Source organism: Callithrix jacchus, chromosome 1 (assembly GCF_049354715.1).
Source record: "Callithrix jacchus isolate 240 chromosome 1, calJac240_pri, whole genome shotgun sequence".
Classification (NCBI taxonomy): Eukaryota; Metazoa; Chordata; class Mammalia; order Primates; family Cebidae; genus Callithrix; species Callithrix jacchus.
In genome coordinates, this window is record NC_133502.1 from 181,129,840 (window position 1) to 181,153,379 (window position 23,540).

The 23,540-nt window shown below is 49.6% G+C and overlaps 1 protein-coding gene across 1 annotated transcript in view; it reads left to right on the plus strand.

The window, feature by feature from the left end:
* Positions 1 to 22,557, plus strand: part of CFAP77 (cilia and flagella associated protein 77) — a 160,088-nt gene extending 137,531 nt beyond the window's left edge. The window contains exon 6 of the mRNA XM_035261255.3: positions 21,562 to 22,557. Within this exon, the coding sequence (XP_035117146.2) occupies positions 21,562 to 21,684 (123 nt within the window). The 3' untranslated portion in view covers positions 21,685 to 22,557. The remainder of the gene's footprint in view (positions 1 to 21,561) is intronic.
* Positions 22,558 to 23,540: the final 983 nt, after the last annotated feature.

A 23,540-nucleotide genomic window follows, 5' to 3' on the forward strand; every position in this document is an offset into this window, starting at 1 on the left:
ACAGTCATGGCTCACTGCAGCCTCCACCTCCTAGCTTCAAGTGATCCTCCCATCCCAGCCTCCTAAGTAGCTGGGACTATAGGCGTGCAGCTAATCTTTAAATTTTTTTTTGTAGAGAGAGGGTCTCACTATGTTGCCCAGGCTCCTTCTGGTTTCTGAGTGTCCCCACTTGTCAGCCTCCATCCTCCAGCCCCTGTGAGGTTGGTGGGGTGGGGACCCAACGCCATCTGACATGAGGCTACCAGACACGGGGCCAGCAGGCTCTTGCCCATAAACAGCATAAAATGATTCCCTGAGTTCATTCAAACAGAATTCTGGCAAAAGTGCCAGTAAAATGGCTCAAGACTGCAAACACAGCCTGACTTGTTACCCTCAGAGATGCAAAGTACATGGGCACCAGTGAACACACTTAGGGTAGGGGAAAGTAAGACAATGGGGAGGTTTTTTTGAAAACCGACTCTGTCTTCTTCCCCTCCTCTCCTCAAAGAAGTCCTAGGAAAAGATGCCTTAGGGTGGTGAAAAAAAATAAATGTGGGCGGTTTGACCACAGTCCAATGGCTGGGAGAGTAGAGGGGAGAAGTTATCCTAAAGATAGAGTTCCCAGACAGCGTCAGTGATAACATCGACAGCTCACACATCCTCAGTCCTTCTTGGGTGCCAGCCCAGGTGCTTTTTTTTTTTTCAACTGTATTTTATTGTATTTTTTTGAGACAGAGTCTCACTGTTGCCCAGGCTGGAGTGCAGTTTCACAGTCTCAGCTCACTGCAACCTCTGCCTCCCAGGTTCAAGCAATCTTCTGCCTCAGCCTCCCTGAGTAGCTGGGATTGCAGGCACGTGCCACCACACCCTGCTAATTTTTGTATTTTCAAAAATTAGCAGAGACGGGGTTTTGCCATGTTGGCAAGGCTGGTCTCTATCTCCTGGCCTCAAGTGATCCGCCTGCCTTGGCCTCCCGAAGTGCTGGGATTACGGGCATAAGCCACCGTGCCCAGTCCAAGTCTAGGTGCTTTTGTGAGTTATCCCATTTCACATCCGTACTCTCAATAACCCCACATGGTAGCAGTGAGTCACTCTGTCTCCGAGGCGAGGAGGCTAAGGCTCCGAAGCTTAAAGTCACATGCTGAGGTTAATAGCTAGCATGTGGCCAAGTGGGGACCTGGGCTCTGGCTGGCTGCGTCCAAGCCTCAGGCCCTGAAAGAGCAGATAAATACTAAAGACCTGCAACTGAGGTCAGGGGCCAGTCGGGGTCTAAATGCAGGGCCTGGGAGGGAAAGTGCAGGGCGATCGGGGATGTTGGATTTTATGGGTGTCCAGAGTGTCATGGCCAGGCCTGAGCTGGCTGATTTAAGCCCTGGCAATAAACCAAACTTCCCACTGCCCCCAAAGCCTCTAGATCTTGATAAAACCTCAGGCATCTTTTAAATTGCAGTTTGGCCCCAAGGCCAAAAAGGAAATAGGCGGCTGATCCCATATTCAGGCTTGCTGTATTAAAAGTGGAAGACTGATGCGGAGCCTAGCAAGAGGGCTGTGTCTGCAGACTGGGCAGCCACGCAGAACGGCTCCAGGCCCCAGCCTGCCTCACGCCTGCCCTGGGTATGCATCTGTGAAGCAGGGACAGTAACAGAAAGGACCAGGTGCAATCATGCATGTGAAGCGCGTGGCACAGGCCTGGCCCGGGGAGGGTCATGGAGCAACAGGGCCTCTGAGAGGGACGACGCCCTGGAAGCTGCTCCTGTACATGAGTTATTCACAAACTTGGCTGTGCCTTAGGGTCCTCTGAGGAGACGTTTAAAATGCAGAGTGTGGTGGCTCATGCCCGAAATCCAAGCAATTTGGGAGGCCAAGGCGGGAGGATCACTTGAGGTCAGGAGTTCAAGACCAGCCTGGTCAACATGGTGAAACCCCGTCTCTAGCAAAAATACAAAAATTAGCTGGGCAGGGTGGTGTGTGCCTGTACTCCCAGCTACTCAGGAGGCTGAGGCAGGAGAATCGCTTGAAACTGGGAGGTCGAGGTTGCAGTGAGCCAAGATTGTGCCACTGTACTCCAGCCTGAGTGACAGAGCAAGACTCCATCTCAAAAAAAAAAAAAAAAAAAAAAAATGCAGAGTCCAGGGCCCCCCAGGACTCTGATCTAGTGGGTCTGGGGTGGCCACCAAACCTGCATTTTCAGAAGCCACCTGCCCCAGCTTCCAGGATCAGTGTCAACTCCACTCTTACAGTTATGTTCAAAATACAGTTATGTGTTTACTGTGGTAGGTGGATGTGTTTTCCTATATCTGACATGAGGCATGATGGTGCTTTCGAAGGGAAATGTGCAGTTGGAGACAGCCTCTGTCTGTTAAACAGCCCTAAGGGTTATAAACTCCTCTCTTAGCTCAGGCCGCTCTAACAAAATTCCATAGACTGTGGAGTTTGAACAACTGATGTTTATTACTCCTCGATCTGAGGCGAGTCCAAGGTCAGGGTGCCAGCATGATCAAGTTCTGGTGAGGGCCTTCTTCCTGGCTTATGGCCAAGGCACCTTCTCACCAAGTTCTCACTTGATGAAGAGAGACAGGAAGCACACATTCTGTTGTCTCTTCTTACAAGGACACTAATCCCATCGTGGGTCCCCACCCTCATGACCCCATTTAAACCTAATCACCTGCCCCAAAGCCCCATCTCCAATGGCATCACATATGCGGGTGATTCACATATGAGGGTCAGGGACTCACATACGTGGGTTGTTGCCAGAGCTTGGTGTCTCCTGCTTGTAATCCCAGCACTTTGCAAGGCTGAGGTGGGAGGATTGTTTGAGGCCAGGAGTTCAAGACCACCCTGGGCAACTTAATGAGACTCCGTCTCTACAAACAAACAAACAAACAAAACACCGTGTGCAGATTTTGGGAGGACGCATTCAGTCCACAGCAAGCTCTCTTTCAAGTGCAGTGGAAATCTGCCTTCTACCTTCCACCTCCTCATGTGTTTCTTGCTTCTGGAGCCCCATGGAATCACCTTCTCTCCCTTCCACATGACAGCCCTGCAAATTCCCAGAGTCAGATACCATTTCTTCATAGACAACCAGGGTCTCAACTGAACCCTAGGCAGTGTTCTGAATGTTGGAAGGGGGACCCTGCATTGCAACAACCCAGGTGCCATGGTCTGCACCAGTCCATGCTGCCTTCTCTACCCTTACCCACATTCGTGGAAGATCTGTCAAGTTGCACCAAATTTCTGTATATTTCCAAATAAAATTGTGATGGAAGCTGTCCATCAGTGCCACTTGAATCACTTAATACAAGAATCTCTGAAAATTCACTGCTGGAGGGCAATTTCAGGAAGAAGCTGTAGTCAGATCCGTGTACCACTGATAGTAATAATAACAGTACACGGTGGCTCACGCCTCTAATCCCAGCACTTTGGGAGGCTGAGACGGGTGGATCACGAGGTCAAGAGATTGAGACCATCCTGGTCAACAAGTGAAACTGCATCTCTACTAAAAATACAAAAATTAGCTGGGCATGGTGGTGCACACCTGTAGTCCCAGCTACTCGGGAGGCTGAGGCAGAATTGCTTAACCCAGAAGGCGGAGGTTGCAGTGAGCCGAGATTGCGCCATTGCACCCCAATCTGGGTAACAACAGCGAAACTCTGTCTCAAAAAATAAAATAAAATAACAGTACAAGCCACCACATCTTGAATGCCTACTCTGTGTGCCAGGCACTATGCCAGGGGCCTGGCAATGACCCCATGGGATGGGTAGTATCACCCTTACTTTGCAGGTGAGAAACTGAGGTTCCTGGTCACACAGCTGGAAAGCGATAGGACCAAGATTGGAACTCAGATCTGTGGAACTCAAAACCCTGTGTCCCTAATCATTAAATATGCTGTTGTCCCTTCTATTATGGAAAAAAACATGCTCGACCTGATGGAATGTGCTCCATTTGGGTTCATGTGGCAGAAATTAAGCAAGAGTTAGAATCTGTTCAACCCAGGGGCCTGAGAGTCCTGGGAGTTGCTGCACTTTTGTTCAGACTATTCTTTATGTAACCCTAATTATTTATTTATTTTTTTGAGACAGGGTCTCACTCTGTCACCTAGGCTGGAGTGCAATGGCACAATCATGGCTCACCACAGCCATGACCTCCCAGGCTCCGGTGATCCTCCCACCCCAGCCTCCAAAGTAGTTGGGACTACAGGTGCATGCCACCACACCCAGCTAATGTTTTTGTATGTTTTGTAGAGATGGGGTTTTACCATGTTGCTTAGTCTGGTCTTGAACTCCTGGGCTCAAGAGATCCACCTGCCTTAGCCTCTTAAAGTGTTAGGATTACAGGAGTGAGCCACTGTGCCCAGCCCTTAAATACCTTGTTTCACATTGCATGCACTCTACCAGATGCCTTCAAATAATTTGGAAGGAGACAGGGTACAAGAAGAAAATAAAACACTTCTTCCACTTAGAGTTTAAGCTCAACAAAGCAGAGATCTTCAGGGTGCCTGAATCTTGGATGCATTCCTAAGGGCTCTGTGGCCTCATCTTCAGGCTCCTGACCCACTCATCCATCTATCCATCCATCCATCTATGCATGCATGCATCTATCCATCCATCATCCACCCACCCATTTATCCATCTGTCCATCCATCCATCCACCCACCCATTCATCCATGCATCCACCATCCATGCATCCATCCATCCCTCCATCCTCAGCCATCTGTCCATCTGTTTGTTCATCCAACCATCTGACCAAGATTTGTTGGGTGTTTATCTGGTGCCTCTAAAAGTAGAGTTACCCCAAGACTTTTGAAGGTCTCCTATCTGCTGACATTTCCCTAGACCCATGCCCAGAATATGGCATTAACATCTTTGCTATTTAGCTGAGGACACTTAGCTCTGATAGTCCTATTTGTGACTTGTCAGGCTTAGCCTCATCAACCACAGAAAGGTTCTACTCCTTCTTAAAAATTACCAGAAAAAAAATCCTTCCTGGTCATTATTCCAATAAGATAAAAGGAGAATAACACCACCAAACCCCGCTGCAGAACACTCCATCCCCATGGGCTGAGGACACCAAACATCTGAGTGTGTCCCCAGATTCCCTGGCAGTAACGCAGGAGTTGTTCAACAGCCTATATTAATGAGCAATAAAGTCCTGACGGGCACTGCATGGACGGCTCAGCAAAGGACTTAATTTGCAACCGTGCACAAAATCAAAGACTGTCAACCGAGGAACTATGTGGCTGGATAAGCACCTTGTGCTACCTGAGAAAGCACTGTCAGGTAAATTTCCAGAGAAAGTAATTAAGGAATCCCCATCGTCCAAATTCAGCAGTAAAATTTGGAGCTCTGGAATTTGATGCTCACCAGGGATCTGGTATCTCCTCCCAGCCCGATCCTTCATCAGAACGAGCAGCGGAGACTCATGGAGGAATCAGCCGGCGTGCCTCCCCGCCCCTTCCCCAACACGCCCCCCAGCCTTGTGCGGTCCTACGTGTGTTGTCTTGTCAGAGAAGCAGAAAGCAACAAATGAGATCTCCACGTTGTGAGACGGGGGCGAGATTAATACGCAAACATATAGACCTGAGATCTGGAAGTACCAATTAATATTTATCAAGCACCCACGGCATACATGATACTGAATCAACATGCGAAATGTGCAGGCCCTGGCACCAGGCAGTCTCCACTCCACTTGCACTCAGGTTCTGCGCACAGATAGATGCTCCGTGTGCTTGGAAGCACCTGCCCCAGTGGGAGGACCTGCCAGGAGTTTAAGTTAATATCGATACAGGTGCCCTCTTCCTACTGAGACAACGTAGGATTCTCAACCAGACATGGTCAGCACCCTGGCCTCCACGGGGAGAACCCTGCTGAGACACCACCCCAAATCTCTAAGGGCTGTCCCATTCACAAAGACACTTCAGCAGGGTCTCTGTCCACAAAATCCCTTCCCTAACTTCTTCTTAACCCTCATGATAAAAAAAGAAAAAGTCCTCCTCCCCACTGAAGATCAGGCTCTGCTGTGACCTCCCGTGTGCTGATATTTCTAAGCGGAGGTGGACAGGCTGCAGCAGGACCCCTCCAGAAGAAAGAGCTGAGCAACCTCCCATCAAGGGAGGTTCTGGAAAGAAAACGGGGACCCCCCCCCCTCCAGTGGCTCAGCTTGTCAGGGCCTTTGTTGACAAGCCCGTTGAAAGCGGCCTCACTGTCGCTGTGAAATTCCCTCCGTCTCCCATTCACTCCTTTCTCAGACAGTTTTTGAAAGGCGAAAAGTCTGGAAAACACGCTCACTCTCCCACCCCACCCCCGAGCCCCATCACACAGAGGGAGAGGGGGCAGCAACTTGGGGGAGCGGGGCTGATGAGCCCCTCACCTGGCCCCGCGGTGCACCGCCTCCAATTAAATCAAAATGGTTTGTTTTTAATGGTCTTTTACACTGACAAGTGGGCGATCATTTTGGGCCCACGAGCTGTCAGGGAACTGAGGCAAATCCTCCGTTGATAATGCCCAATGCTTCCAATTAGGAGCCGAGGCCGCTCCTGGCGCGCTAACGATTCCCCAGCCAGCCCCCAGGCCCCTTTGGCGCTGGCTGTTTCTTCTGCCTCCTCCGCCGCAAATTACTGACACAAAACGGAAGGCCCCGCGTCTCCTCCGCCACGCCAGGCCCGGGCCCTGTTGGGTTTAATGAGCCGATGGAAGTTTCGTGGCTCCAGCGCTAAATTCTTTTCTTGTTTGACAGCTGCTCGGCTAAGGCAAGTGTTGACCTTATAAAAGATTTAGTGTTTCTCATTATTTTCTGTCAAGCTTCACAAGTGATGGCTCTGCGGTTATCATTTGCATCCCGGGGTGTGCGTGTGCAGGGTGTGTGTTGGGTGCGTGTGTTGGACAGGGCTCCGAGGTGCGGACGGGAAACGGGAAGGGGTCTTTCTCTCGCCCCAAGTTGTACCTGGCCCCCGCACAGCAGCTGCCAGCCTGACGTTCTTCCTGGGCTGAGGTGTTTCAAAGAGAAGCTAAGATGCAAGGCCAAGGTGATGGACGCTTCCACGGCTTCCAGGGCTCCCGACGGAACCAGAGCCACCGCCGTGGGGGCACCAGAGGAAGCCCAGTGCACACTGGAGTCGGTCAACTCTCAGAGCCTGCTGGACCCCAGCCCAGTCAGGCATGAGCGCTGGGCAGCAGGCAGTCCCAGCCAGACTCAAGGCTGAAGACAGTTTTAGGGTCACGCTCAAGATTTCATCAGGGATCTCACTCTTGCCTCACAGGCCGGGGTTAGGCAGTTTCCGAAAGCTGCCTCCCTTCCCGATTTTTTCAAAGTGGGCAGTATTATTCTCCCCGAGCCGACTATGGGAACTTTGTTAGTCCTTGCTTTGTTCTGGCATCCCATGCAAATCGGGGCCTCTCTGTAACTTACAAGGCTGCAGGGAGTCCGTGTGGCACCTTCCCCAACCCCTGCTGGCCTCCTCATCGCTTTTCTTTCGATCTCTGCATCTTCCCGTCATTCCACCCTACCGGCTAGCTATCCCAGGCACAGGCGACCTGAGGTTGCATAAAGAGTGTGAGAGGTGGCCAGGCACAGTGGCTCATGCCTGTAATCCTAGCACTTTGGGAGGCCGAGGCAGGCGGATTGCTTGAGCTCAGGAGTTTGAGGCCAGCCTGGACAACACGGTGAAATCCCATCTCTACTAAAATACAAAAAATTAGCCAGGCCTGGTTGCATGTGCCTGTAGTCCCAGCTACTCAGGAGGCTGAGGCAGGGAAATTGCTTGAACCTGAGAGGTGGAGGTTGCAGTGAGCAGAGATCGCACCACTGCACTCCAGCCTGGGCGAAAGAGTGACACTCCATCTCCAAGATAATAAAAGGGAGAGAGTTAAGGGCAGAGGAACCTGCAGATGTCTCCTCCCCCAGTCTGAGTTTCTAAGTATCATTGTTACCATGGGAGACTCCATGTTGATCTTTCAGAGTGAAAACGTGGCGCTGTACCTCCCTCCTGTGCCCATGACAGACCTTCCAAATCAATCGTTGTGTACCTTTTTCACCTGCCTAGGTTCAGCCTTAGACTATTTTATAACAGAGTGTGGCCATCAGCTACCACCAGTCTATCAGCGCCAAGTGAAACGAAATGGTACTGCCATCCCTGCCTTTGAGAGGTCATTAGAATAAATTGCTAGGTATTCCTAACATTGCTTATCTTTTTATGCTATTAAAATGCATTAAGATGATATTTATAGAAAAGGAGAAAATATATAGCCTACTACATAAAAATAGATAAATTAGACTTCATCAAACTTTGAAAACTTTTGTGCTTCAAACAATACTATTGAGAACGTGAAAAGACAACCTACAGAATGGGAGAAAATATTTGCAAATCACACGTCTGATAAAATACTTGAGTCACTGAATATATAAATTACTCTTATAAGTCAGTAATAAAGGCCAGGTGCAGTGTCTAATGGCTGTAATCCCAGCACTTTGGGGGGCAGAGGCAGGAGGATCACCTGAGGTCACAAGTTGGAGACCAGCCCGGCCAACATGGTGAAAGCCCGTCTCTACTAAAAACACAAAAATAGGCCGGGTGAGGTGGCTCATGCCTATATTCCCAGCACTTTGGGAAGCTAAGGCGGGTGGATCACAAAGTCAAGAGATCAAGACCATCCTGGTCAACATGGTGAAACCCCATCTCTACTAAAAATACAAAAATTAGCTGGGCATGGTGGTGCATGCCTGTAGTCCCAGCTACTCGGGAAGCTGAGGCAGGAGAATTGCCTGAACTCGGGAGGCGGAGGTTGCAGTGAGCCGAGATCACGCCATTGCACTCCAGCCTGGGTGAAAAGAGTGAAATTCCGTCTCAAAAAAAAAAAAAAAAAAAAAAAAATCACAAAAATTAGCCGGGCATGCTGGCTAGCACCTGTAATCTCAGCTACACGGGAGGCTAAGGCAGGAGAATCGCTTGAACCCAGGAGAAGAGGTTGCAGTGAGCCCAAGATTGTGCCATTGCACTCCAGCCTGGGTGGTAAATGCAAAACTCTGTCCAAAAAAAAAAATCAGTAATAAAAGATAAATAACTCAATTTAAAAATGGGCAAAGATAGGAATAGACATTTCTCTGAAGGAGATAAACACATGAAAAGATGCTCAACAACATCATTAGCCACCATGGAAACACAAATCAAAATCACAGTGAGATGGGACTTCACACCCACTAGGATGGCTAGAATAAAAATGACAGACAATAACAAGTGTTGGCAAGGATGGGGAGAAATTGGAACACCAGTACATGCTGGTGGGAATCAAAAATGCTGCAGCCAGTTTGGAAACGCTTTGGCAGTTCTCCGAAAGGTTAAACGTAGAGTTTCCATATCACCCAGAAATTCTACTCTTAGGTATACACTCAAGAGAAATGAAAACATATATCCACACAAAAACTTGTACATGAATGTTCTAGCAGCATACTCATAATAGTCAAAAATGGAAACAACCCAAGGGCCATCGAAGAATGAATAACAAAAATGTGGTCCATCCAAACAAAGGAATACTATTCCCTGGAAAAGAATGAAGCGGTGCTCCATGCTGTGACGTGGATGAACCTTGAAAACATGGTGCTAAGTGAGTGAAAGCAGCCAGTCACAAAAGACTGCACATTGTATTATTCCATTTACATGAAGAGTCCAAAGTAGGGAAAGCCACCGCAACAGAAAGCAGATTAGTGGTTGCCAGATGCTAGGGAAGAGGAATAGGAGTGACTGCTGATGCCTGTGAGGTTTCTTTTGGGGGTGATGAAAATGTTCTAAACTTAGAGTGTGGAGGTGGTTGTACAATCCTAAGAACATGCTAAAATTGGTGAAGTTTATGGTATGTGAATTATTTCTCAATGAAGCTGTTTTTAAAAAGAGTAACTTTTAAAAAAATAGCCCAGTTGGATCAGATGAGTGATCATCACCTAGATTCTGACTTTGGGGGCTGGAACACGGTGATAATTGGCCACCGAGCTCTGGCCTCAGAGGAGGGGGGTCTGCTGTGTTCTCCACTATAACTCATTCACCTGCAAAGTATTGAACTTGGAGGCTGAAGAAGCTTAGAAGCTGACCTGAGGTTTATGTGACGTTCACACGCACACCCCACCTTGGGACTGGCATTACCCAATTATTTTGCTACTAGCGTCTAGCAAACAGCTTCATTGTTCAATTTTGAATTCAACTGCTTCTGACTGGCCTTCGCTAATCCTTGCGAATGACCTGGAGCCATTGGTCTGGCTTCTCGAAGGAGCAAATCGATTGTCATTTTCAAAGGCACGAATGCCTAGCTTTCCTTCTGCTCCAGCAAGTCCCGCCAGCCCTGCAGTCAGTCCATGGAGCACAGCTCTGTATTCCTGTTCAGGCTCTGTCACTTAGTAGCTGGGTGTCCTTGGACCAGTGTCCTACCCTTCCCGAGCTTCAGTCTCCTCCTCCATCAAATGAGAGTGGTCCCCTGCCCAATCCCCTCAAGGTCCCTGCTCCTCCCCATTCCCCAGGCTGGGCGCGGTTCAAGAGTGGTGCCGGCACCATTTGAGAACCTATATTAGACCTTGCAGGAAGGCAGGAAGTTTGTTTTCCAAGCTGAGCTTGGCTGTTCTTTGAAATCGCAGCATGTGTCAGCAGGGAGGGTCGGGTCCTGTGTCCTTGATCATCTATTTTTGGACCACAGAGAAATGAGAGCCAGTGACAGAAAAACAATCTAGGGGACCAGATGTCTCAGGAGAGATTGTTACCCTTGTTAATTACTTAAATGACAACCTGCTACATCTGAGCTGAGGACCCAGCCTGCTCTCCAACCACGTCCTGCATGAATCTGTGTTCTACCGGGGCCTCTGACCTCCAGCTGCCCTGAACTTGACAGGAATTACTGACCTGGGACTGATCCATAATTTTCAAGTGCCTCTCATTAGAGGAGACAGCCTCTCAATCTTTTAAAGCAAAATCTCTCTCCCAGTCACCTGAGAAATTGTCCCTTAAAAAAAGAAAAAACTAAACTAAAATCTCTAAGGCTGTCATTTTTTTTTTTTTTTTAGCTCTTTGGCAGATTTTTTTTTTTCTTGATCTGTTTTTTCCCCCCAGATCCTCCCTTTTGCCTTCTCAGTCTCCAGACCACTGGTCTCAGTGTCCAGTTAGGGAACCTCCATGTGGCCAGTGCATGGGGAGGAGATGTCCACTGGCTCAGCTGCCCTGGCAGTGGGACTGGATCAGGGACCTGGACTCAGAAAGTACTGTGGAAGGCCGGGTACAGTGACTCACACCCATAATCCTAGCACTTTGGGAGGCCAAGGAGGGCAGATTGCCTGAGCTCAGGGAGTTTGAGACCAGCCTGGGCAACATAGTGAAAACCCATCTCTATTAAAATAGAAAAAAATTCCAGCTACTCAGGAGGCTGAGACAGGAGAATCACTTGAACCCAGGAGGCAGAGGTTGCAGCGAGCCGTGATCACACCACTGCACTCCAGCCTGGCGACACAACCAGTGGAAAATCTGATTGACCTGTGAATTTGTGCAGTGCTGGATTTGGTTTCTCCTGGCCATTGTGTGTGTACACACACACACACACACTCTCTCTCTCTCTCTCTCTCTCTCTCTTTCTCTCTCTCTCTCTCCCTCTCCACGTATCTCTGGGATGGCTTCGCAAGCAACAGCAAGGCATGACACTGGACAGGAGGCTCAAGATGAAATGAACAACCCCTACCCTCCCCACATGAAGAGCCCCAGGACTGTGGCTGCCTGAACCCCCCACCTGCGGCAGAGGCGTCGGCTAAGAAGGCAAGGAAAGAGGGAAGGGGAAGAAGGCAAAGGCAGCCCACTTTTCAGTTGAATGGGTGGACCAGACCCATTCAGCCCAGCAGAAGGCTGGTGCCACCCACGAGGGACAGCGGCCAACATCTCAACCCCAGGTAGAGGGTGAGGCGTCTAGGATATTTTCTCAGGCATTGAGGAGAATATAAGCCCCTGTGAAGCTGGATGTGCCCAACAGGAAGAGCCATTGGGAAGTCACATACATCAGCCAATGTCACCAACCACTGGCGGCTAAGGTTCCTTTGGCAAAGCTTTGTATCCACATTTGGAATCCTACCCAAATCTCCAATAAGTGGAACTCATAAAACAAAGTTACTCTTTCTAAACTGTGTGTGGCATGAGGAGGCCCTCCCCTCACCCCAGGTCACCTCCCACAAACGCAGTTTGAACCCCCATTTATGTTTTCATATGAAAAAGAAGAAAAGGCAATAGTCCTATAGAAATAAAAGTGAAATCCTCTCTGCTTCCCTGCCTGTGCTCGCTCCCCTCCCTCCCAGAGGCAGAGGTTGACATGACCTCCAAGAACATTCTTTTCCTTCCGCACCTTTCTGTCTAAGCAGAGTCACACATATGCTGGAGCAACATGGGGAGGTGTTTTATATGTTTTAATTTTTTTGTATCAAGGAAATCACGCTTAGGTTCCATTCTGTAAGTTTTCTGTAACTTTTTTTTCATGCGACGTTAGGTTTTTGAGATTTATACACACGGGTTCTGACAGCTCTGGAACAACACTGTCTAATGTAAGCTTCTGATAAAAATGTTCTATGTTGGCCGGGCACAGTGGCTCACGCCTGTAATCCCAACACTTTGGGAGGCTGAGGCAGGTGGATCACGAGGTCACGAGTTCGAGATTAGTCTAGTCAACATGGTGAAACCCCGTCTCAACTAAAAATACAAAAAAATTAGCCAGGCATGGTGGTGCGTGGCTGTAGTCCCAGCTACTTGGGAGGCTGAGGCAGGAGAATTGCCTGAACCTGGGAGGCGGAGGTTGCAGTGAGCTGAGATCACACCTTTGCACTCCAGCCTGAGAGACAGGGTGAGACTTTGTCTCAAAAAAAAACAAAAAAATTCTACATCCACCTGTGCACTGCTATTGAGCACTTGGGGTTTGGGGTTTTTTTTTTTTTTGAGGCAGTGTCTTACTCTGTCACCCAGAGTGGAGTGCAGGGGTAAGATCACAGATCAGTGCAGCCTCTACCTCTTGGGCTCAAGCTATCCTCCCACTCAATTTCCTCAGTAGCTGGGACCACAGATGGGTCCATCCATGCCCTGCTAATTTTTTTTTTTTGTAGAGGTGGTGGTCTTGCTATGTTGTCCAGGTTGGTCTCGAACTCCTGAGCTCAAGTGATCCTTCCACCTCGGCCTCCAAAAAGCTGAAATTACAGGTGTGAGCCACTGCACCCGGCCTACTGAGCACTTGGTAAGGGATTAGTGCAACTGAGCAACTAAGTTTTAGATTTTGTTTAATTTTAGTTCACTGACACTGAAATAGCTGCATGTGGCTGGGACTGCCATGTTGGGTGGGGCCATTATTAATCCCGCCATTATCACCAATCCGATGGGTGTGAAATGCTTATTTCTCTTGCTTAATGTGCTAGTCCCTGATGACGGGTTGGGTTGCGCATACTGTCCCGTTGATTGGCCAATCCGATTTCCGCTCTGGGAACCCCCTGTTCCTTTCTTCTGCCCCTTCTTCTGCTGCGGTGGAACCCCTAGCACCAACTTCTCTTTCTCTTTGCACATCTGCGTGTGTGCTGTTTCCTCAGGGAAGTCTTCTCTGGCCTCAATCAGAGTTGGAGTCTCTGTATTATAAACTCTCACAGAACCTGGTACTTCTTTTGATACTGAACACAGCTCTAATTGAAGAATTTCATTGTGTGATTTTATTTTTATTACTAGTTTCTCACTGCATCTCAGGGCCTAGCCCCATCTCTGACACACAGTGGATTGGATTGAGTCCAATCGTGAATACAGAAATACAAGGATGAGGGTTGCGTCTTAGCCTCAACCCAGGACCCATGGACACCTTCTCTAGGATAGCACCAGTTCATTCCACATGGGGATTTTTCATTGAAAGTAGGACAGACTTTTCAAGCAAGAATACAAAGCAAAATCTCAATACATACCAAAGGGTCTGACTTGTGAGGATTACTTTGGCACCAAATAAATTGAATTAGAAATCAGTAACAAACGTAACTGAGAAAATTGCCTGGAAATGTAAAATCACGCTTATAAACAACTTAGGGATCAAAGGAGAAATCCAAACAGAAATTAGATTAAAAGGGAACTGAGCAAAAATAAATATACTCAAAACTTGTGAGATGAGCTAAAAGAGAATTTAGAGGGAACACAGTTGCTAATGCTGTGTTATATAAATGCTAATATTGGAGAAAAAAAGAAAGATGAATGGTAATTAGCTAAGCCAACGACCCTAGATGCTAGAAAAAGAACAACAGAGTAAACAGTGAAATGTCAAAGGTACAAGTAAGGATACCGATTAAATGAAAAGTTGGTTCATTGCAAGTGGATTGGAAAAGCACAGATGTTTTCACATGAGTTAGGAAATGGGGCCCAGGGCTCTAGATGCAACACGAGACCTCTGTTCGGGGACTGCGGTGCTTAGGAAGGGGCCTGCTGTCTGGCAGCTGATCTCAGCTCTGCCCAGGACTCGCAGGAGAGCTGGGAGGGTCACTTCTCACCTTCAGACCTTGGGTTTTCCATCTGTAGTATGGGAGAGTTGGAGATTGAATATCCCTAAGGTGTCTTCCAAACCTAACTCTCTGGGAATGTTTTATTCCGATGCAGTAGCAGAGAGGAAAGGGATATTATCCCAGGAGGGAGCTATGATTCCCTAGCCACATGGAGTAGAAATCTCATATAGGATCTAGTAGCTACTCATCTGCCCTCCCCCATCTTGCTCTTCCCAGCAGCAATGGCTTACTCTCATTTCCTCGAATTCACCCCCATTCCTCCTTCACCCCTTCCTTTGCCCCTGGCTTGCTCCTCCATCTTCCCCAGAGAGTCCTTCCTGAGTCCCAGATGGAGTTAGATCTCCCCAGTCCGCAATCTTATTAAATAGCTCTTGTCAGCTGGGCACTGTGGCTCACACCTGTAATCCCAGCACTTAGGGAGGCCAAGGCAGGTGGATCACTTGAGGTCAGGAGTTCAAGACCAGCCTGGCCAACATGGTGAAACCCCGTCTCTACTAAAAAGACAAAAAATTAGCTGGGCATGGTGGTGGATGCCTGTAATCCCAGCTACTCAAGAGGCTGAGGCAGGAGATCGCTTGAACCCAGGAGGCAGAGATTGCAGTGAGCCATGATTGCACCACTGCACTCCAGCCTGGGCAATGACAGCAAAACTCCGTTTCAAAAAAAAAATAGCTCTTGTCTAAATGTCACCAACAATCACAGGTATAGTGTGTTTAGTGACCTCCCAAGACATCTCGCCGGGTCCATGTGGGCTCTGCCTTCCTCACTGGTGTATTTCCAGGGCACTGTGTGACAGGCAGGGCTCCATCCTTATTTCTGCGATACTATTTAGATTTGTGCAATGCTCCCATTCAAACAGGACCAGCTCCTTCACCAACCGGGATAAAGCTGCCCGCCTGCCCGCCCGCCCGCCCACCCGGCTCCCAGGGCTGCTAGAGGCTGTGGCACTTGCCTCTTATTTACCTGCATTGACCTTAGAGCAACTCAGAGCTCCATTCAGCAAAGCTGTCTCCTGCCAAAGCCGTTACAATTTCTTAGCTCCAGGCAGAGACAGACCGCAGATGGCTTAATTTAGAAGCATCTCAGAAGGAATTCCTTGCTCCATAGCTCTTCATCCTTTGACTCCAGGGGTCCATGGGGTCGTGACCACACAAGGGCTTGAGGCCTGACTTGTAATCAGGCTCCTCATACGTGGCTGAGCTGCTTTGAGAGTGGGGAGTGCACACGTGGGGTGGGAGACATGACCTTGCAGCCAGCCACTTTGACTTCACGGACTCCAGGAGCATTTAATAAGAGGCAGTGGTGCTCCTGATGAAGGGCCTGGGGTCTGGAGTCTCACAGCCCTGGGTTCTATCTGTGAAACGGGGCAAATGACTTACCTTCTAGGACCTCCACTTTCCTATCTGTAAAATGGAGGCAACAATGTTTCTGGCCTCCCCAGGGTGTCCTGAGGCTTGTGTGAAAGACATGCACAGCCCCCGGTGAATAGCAGGTCTGTTCTTGTCCTAGAGTTGCTCTTGGTGAGGGGCTGAACGTGCCAGTGCTGGGCTCCAGGACAAATTTTGCAGAGAAGCATCCAGCTGCCAGGCCCTTCAAGGACTGGAACTCCCCTCTCCACCGACCACTGTTTTTTTGGTTAGGAATTTGGAGACTTCGTGGATACAGAACAGGCCCCATCTCCCTTCTCTTTCTAAAGGGCTCATCCCACCTGGGGTAAACGCTTCTGCAAGTTTGCTTTCCTTAGAGTCCACCAGGCCCAGACACTAAGCATCTCCTTTGCTTTTCGCCTCCAGACTCTGCCTCGATGGGCCCAGGTGGCACTGCCTCCTCTGACCTCTGTAGATCCGTTTCCCTTCTGGTCCCTCCCACCTCCCTCATCCCAGTTTTTCCAGGGCACATTCAAGTACCCCCTGGCATGGGAAGCCCTGGCTGGCCAGCAGAGAGGGCAGGCAGGTTCTCTCAATTTCCTTCACTCATCATTCATTCATACATTTGGTCGCCCACCCAACCTTGTTTAAACACTTCTCAGATGCCAGGTTCTATGCCAGGCACTGGGGGTCCCTCAGGAAACAGGCCAGGAGCAGACCCTGCTTCACAGAGGCTGAACCCTTCCTTGAGCTCCCCTCTGGGGTGAATTAACTCCGTGAGATTCCAGTTGGAATGGGAAGTCATCCACATCAGAGGGCACAGGCGACCTGCCTTCTGCCTCTCCCAATGTCAGCACACAGTAGGTGCTAAAATGGGTGTGGTCAGTCACGGGGAGGTGGGAGGGAGTCTCTTGTGCCCAAAACAGCCCTTTAGAAAACCAAGGGGAAGATGGAACTTGGAACTCTGAAGTGCAGTGGGGGTGTGCTTAGCAGTTGCTGGCACACAGTTGGTGCTTAATAAATAGTTTTTAGATGGATGGATGGGTGAATGCTTCTGCTTCAGTGAAGTTCCTAAGGAAAGGGAAATTGTGAAACCAAAAAAATTTCCCGTCAGGTGTTCTCTTTTGTCCTTGTGTGGTTAGGCTGAGCAGCTCCTCGGGGCTTTAGTCCTCCAGCTGCCTTCTTGGGATATGAGATGAGTGGGTGCTAGTGAGCCTCCTGCCACCAGCCTGGCCAGCCACAGCCCCACCCACCACAGCCCCGCCCACCATCTCTGCTTGCTGATTTGCCCAGGGAATGGCTTGAGGATTGTATTAGCTTCTAGGGGCTGCTCTAACAAGTTATCACAAATTGGCTGGGCACAGTGGCTCATGCCTGTAATCCAAGCACTTTGGGAGGCTGAGGCGGGCGGATCACCTGAGGTCAGGAGTTCAAGACCAGACTGACCAACATGGAGAACCCCCATCTCTAGTAAAAATACAAAATTAGCCAGGTGTGGTGGCAGGCACCTGTAATCCCAGCTACTTGGGAGGCTGAGGCAGGAGAATCGCTTGAACCTGGTAGGCGGAGGTTGCAGTGAGCCGAGATCATGCCACTGAAAGGTGGCTGCCAGGGACTTAGGGAACAGGGACATGGGGAGCTGCTATCCAAGGGGTGTATCTCATTTGTGCAAAGCGAATACTCTCTAGAGACCTGCTGTACAGCACTGTGCCTAGAGTTAACAACAGAGCATATTCCATACCAAGCACTTGAACATACTGCTAAGAGATCAAATCTAATGTTAAGGGTTCTTACCAAGAAAAGTCTCCAAAAAACAAAACCATGGAAAACCAACTGAGCATGAGGAAGCTTTGGAATGGATACTTTTTTTGTTTGTTTGTTTCGGAGACAGAGTCTCTGTTCTCTAGGCTGGAGTATAGTGGTGTGACCATGGCTCACTGCAGTCTCCTATGCCTGGCTGATTTTTGGATTATTTGTTGCCTAGGCTGGTCTAACTCTTGGGCTCAAGCAGTCCACCTACCAAAGTGGCCTCCCAAAAGTGCTGGGATTACAAGTGTGAATCACCTTATCTGGCCATTATTTTTTATTGTAGTGATGGTTTCAGGGCTGTCTGCATATGTCCAAACTCATCAAATTTTACCAAAAAAATGCAGGTTTTGCAGCTTATGTAGATCGATTTACCTCAAGATTTTTTTTTTTTTTTGAGATGGAGTTTCGCTCTTGTTACCCAGGCTGGAGTGTAACGGCGCAATCTCGGCTCACCGCAACCTCCGCCTCCTGGGTTCAGGCAATTCTCCTGCCTCAGCCTCCTGAGTAGCTGGGATTACAGGCACGTGCCCCCGTGCCCAGCTGATTTTTTGTATTTTTAGTAGAGACGGGGTTTCACCATGTTGACCAGGATGGTCTCAATCTCTTGACCTCATGATCCACCTGCCTCGGCCTCCCAAAGTGCTGGGATTACAGGCCTGAGCCACCGCACCTGGCTCAAGATTCTTAAAAACATTTTTTAAAAAAGTAAAATTAACTTTGGGAGGCCAAAGGAGGAGGGTCATTTGAGGCTAGGAGTTCCAGACCACTCTGGGCAACATGTCGAGACCCCTGTCTCTACAAAATATACAAAAATTAGCCAGGCATGGTGGCTTGCACCTGTAGTCCCAGCTATTGGAGGGGAGACAGGAGGATCCCTTGAGTCCAGGAGTTTGAGGCTGCAGTGAGCTGTGATTGTGCCACTGTCCTCCAGCCTGGGTGACAGACTGAGACCCTGACTCAGAAAAAAAAAAAAAATTCTCATTACAGTGACACTGTAGCAACATAGATAGTTATTTTCACATGCTAAACATTTTGCAAAGCCAAATATAAATTGTTATTATTACCATTTGAAAAATATGTATGTGAAAAAAACGCCTGTGGCCTAAAAAAAACAAGAAGGCACCATTGGTGACTGGCCACCAGAGACACCACAGTTGCCAATCTGAATGCCACTGAAGGCCATGGAGACCTCAGGTCCAAGCTGTCTGGACACCAGGGTGGCTGCATGCCTGGAGCCCCCGAGGTTTGATGCACCTGTCTTCCTAAGCATCTCTAGCTGCCTTTTTTGAGACTGAGTCTCACTCTGTTGCCCAGGCTGGAGTGCAGTGGCACAATCTCGGCTCACTGCAGCCTCCACCTCCTGGGGTCTAGCCATTCTCCTGCCTTAGCCTTCCGAGTGGGTGGGACTACAGGTACCCACCATCACACCTGGCTAATTTTTGTATTTCTAGTAGAGATGGGGTCTCAAACTCCTGACAAGTGATCCACCCACCTTGGCCTCCCAAAATGCTGGGATTACAAGTGTGAGCCACTGCGCCCAGCCTCTAGCTGCCTTTTAGGAGCCATGGGCCTCAGGAAGATCATGTCACAGAGTGCAGATCAGGCCACCACTCGCCGAAGGTCCCAACGGTGTCCTTTGTCCATGGCCTATTTTCCTCCTGCGCTCTGTATAGGACCTTCTCTCTTCTCAACATGTCTTGTGAGGCTACTTGGACATTTTTCTGAAACTTTGAGATTGAGCTGAGAACACGATCGTGGTTTGATTAACGGAAATGAATTACACAGCACACACTCAGCCCTGGGGCCAGGTGGGCACGGGGTGACTGTGCTACAGGCTCTGACCTGGCGGCCTCAGTAGCTTTTGGGCTGGGCTCAGACCACTCCTTCAGTTGCAAGATTCCCAATGCAATTCTGAGACAAATCCAAAAAATCTGAAACCTGAGGCTGGGGCTGGGCAAAAATTAGCCAGGCGTGGTGGTTCGTGCATGTCATCTCAGCTACTCAGGAGGCTGAGGCAGGAGAATCACTTGAAGCTAGGAGGGGGAGGTTGCAGTGGGCTAAGATCTCACCACTCCACTCCAGCCCTGGTGACAGAGTGAGACTACAAGTCAAAAAAAAAAAAAAAAAGAGCCCACAGGTTGGGGGTCACCAATTCCCTGAACCACATTCTGCCCTGGGCCTCTGTTCCCTCGTCTGTGAAATGGTAAGCACAGTCCGAGGGGAATTCCACCGGGCCCCGAGCTCAAAAACGTTCCCTATTCCCCTCTTCATCTTCCCTCTACCGCCTCTTCATATTTTACCCTCTCCCCATTTTCTTTTTCCATCACCTTTTGTCACCCTAACCTGCAGCACCATGGGCTTAGCTAACCACTCAGGGGTGGCCAACCCTGGCCTGGATTCTTGATAAGAACCCTGTGGCTGTCCCAGGCATGGGTCCTGCTTTATCCTGAAGCCTTCAGCTGCTCCTGCAAATCCAAAATGGACCTGCCCTGCCCACCCTCGACCTCGGCCACTGCATCCCCTCACAAACCAGGGCCAGCATGCATGCTACCCCCTTTGCCCTCGAACCCCAGCTCATGCATCAAGACCCCCTGCAGGTATCTCTTCCCCAGGACCACATGATTTGTTCTCACTGTACACTCCCCAGCCCTCTGTCCGTTATAATGAAATAGCTGTGTAGTTACTGTTGGTTGTCTGCTCTCCTCTAGATTAAAAGCTCTGTGAGGCTAGACCCAGGTCTCTGGCTTACTGCTGTATCCCCTGCATCTGACACAGAGTTGTATTAATAAACATGCATTTCATGAATTAACGGATGCATAGAAGCCCAGATGGGTGAATGAACATGTGAGCCCAAACCCTTTCCACCCCGTGCCGCCCTTAGGTTATCCCAAAGGAGAAATGCCATGTAAGGAGAATGTTGTGCTCAGTTAATGGGATGGGTTTTGTGGCACTTGGAGGTGATGTAACAGACACAGTGGACACCAGGAAACAAGGCAGGGTCTCCACCCACCACCATTTCTTGAGAAGAAAGGGCAGGCTGAGATACCAATTGCACAAAATCTTAACTCAAGAGGCTCCCACTCCTTGAATCTGTCTCCATTGCATTTTCTTTTTTCTGATTTGTTCTTGAGCTCTGGTTCTGGTGCTGTTGAGGTTCAGCTCTTGACTCCTATGGTGGCTGCCACTGGGCAGGAGGGAAGTGACCTAATTCCCAGCAAGGGAGTACAGACAGGGCCAGGAGGTCCCCCTTGGAGAGGGTGGCTTGTTTGCATTTTTTTTTTTTGAGACAGAGTCTCGCTCCGTCATCCAGGCTGGAGTGCAATGGCGCGATCTCGGCTGACCGCAACCTCCGCCTCCTGGGTTCAGGCAATTCTCCTGCCTCTGCCTCCTGAGTAGCTGGGATTACAGGCACATGTCACCACGCCCAGCTAATTTTTTGTATTTTTAGTAGAGACGGGGTTTCACCATGTTGACCGGGATGGTCTCGATCTCTTGACCTCGTGATCCACCGGCCTCGGCCTCCCAAAGTGCTGAGATTACAGGCGTGAGCCACTGTGCCCGGCCTGTTTGGGGTTTGTGATGATGGAAAAGCAGTGTGTGAAGGGCACTGGCTACCAGGTCCCACTGCATGGTGCTCTGGTCATGGTCCGGTGACATTTGTTCTGCATGCTGTTCCCCAGCAAACGAACACCTCCCCCAGGCAGCCACTGCTCTCTGCCTTGCGCTCAGCACCAGGAGGCTCCCAGCCCTTGCTGTTACTTCCTCCCTCTTACAGCTATTTTTATCATTACTCTAAGATGGAAGTGGGGGGGGGGCAAGGGGAGCAACTGGAGTGAGCGGCACCAAAGACTCCCCTTGCCCACCCACTCGTCCCTCTGTTCACAGGTGGGTCGCCAACTCGATACGTTCCCCACGGAGGCCGATCGACAGCGAGCACTGAAAGCCCACTGGGAAGAGTGTGCCGTGCGCCAAGGCACCCTGCGGATGGGCAACTACACCCACCCCTAGACCCTCCCTCGCCTGCCACAAAAAGCCATCTTGACATAGTGGAAAATTCCCAGAAGGACTCCCTGTCTTGCCCCAACCCTGATATTCCCCATTTTTAGGCAGATTCTGCTTCGAGGACCTCAGATTCAAGTCTTAGGTTAATTGTTTTTGGTGAAAGTCCCTCGTTTTACATTAGTCAACGTTAGTCTGCACTTAGCCTCAGTGACCTTCTACCTGGGGCCTCCTCCTCCTCCTCCCCCTCCTCCTCCTCCCCCTCCTCCCCCTCCCCCTACCCCCTCCTCCTCCTCCCCCTCCTCCTCCCCCTTTTCCTCCTCCTCCTGTTCCTCCCAGGGCACGCTCACCCTGTCTCTTCTCAAGCCCTCACCTGCCAAGACAAACCCACATTACAAGACAATATTTTAGACTCCAGGCTAAGGGTCGACTCCATGGCTCTGCCCATTACGTGTTCAGAACGGCCCGTGTATTTCCTGCAGAAAGCATGACAGTGACGCGCTTTGAAAGCCCTCATTTTCTATTCCAAACATGAGTTTTAATTGCTCTTTTTGGGATGCCTGATGTCTCATCACAGCAGTATTATCTCTCTGGGACCTCTGACAGCAGGAAGAGCCAATGGTTCATTACTCCAGCCTGCCCCCGCCTCCTCAGTGCTGGGGCCCTGTTAATCAGGCAGACCAAGACGGACTCCTCCCGCAGGACTGACTCTGGAAGGTCATCTCCCTCTGGAAACAGGGAGCCTTCTGGGTGGGCGAGGGGGTAGACTGCAGGAACACAGGCCGCTGAGCTTCTCAGCCAAACTCCTCACTCGGCCTTTCTGTGTATCCTTTGGTTTCTCTCTGCAAATTATATGCTGATCTATTTTAAATTCAAAATGCTATTTGTCATTCTCCTCTGTGTCTTTATTTGAAAACTAGTGAGCAAACCAGCCTCAAAGCCACCAAATGAGGGTGCTGCCACATAGAGGCTTCTCAAGGTAGGCAACCCTCCAACACATCCCAGCCACATCTTTTCTCTGGGAGGCAAATTCTCAGATTTTAAATATCATTTCTAATCCGAGGATTTCTTTTTTCTTTTGACGGAGTCTTACTCTCGCCAGGCCGGAGTGCAGTGGCTTGTTCGCAACTCACTGCAACCTCTGTCTCCCGGGTTCAAGCGATTCTCCTGCCTCAGCCTCTCACATAGCTGGGACTACAGGCGTGCTCCACCACACCCAGCTAACTTTAGTATTTTTAGTAGACACAGGGTTTCACCATGTTGGCCAGGCTGGTCGCCCGCCTTGGTCTGCCAACATGCTGGGATTACAGGCCTGAGCCATCACACCCAGACAAGGCTTTCTTAATGTTGATCTTCAACCTGGGAACCCCAGGGTCTTTTTATTTGAGACAGAGTTTCGCTCTTGTTGCCCAGGCTGGAGTGCAGTGGAGCTATCTCAGCTCACTGCAGCCTCCACCTCCCAGGTTCAAGCGATTCTCCTGCCTCAGTCTCACCAGTAGCTGGGATTACAGGCAGGTGCCATCATGCCCAGCTAATTTTTGTATTTTTAGTAGAGACAGGGTTTCACCATGTTGGTCAGGCTGGTCTCAAATTCCCGACCTCAGGTGATCTACCCGCCTTGGCCTCCCAAAGTGCTGTGATTACAGGCATGAGCCATGCGCCCGGACCCCAGATGCATTTATCCAACTGCCCACTCAGCATCTCCACTTGAGTGTCTGGCATTTACTGTTAACACAGCTAAGGCAGACACTTGAACATTTTTCTGCCAAACTTGCTTCTCCCTCTCTCTGTCTTTCCCATCTCCTAAGTGAGACCACCGTCCACCTAGCTGTTGAAGCCAAAATTCTTCAATACTCAATTTCCTT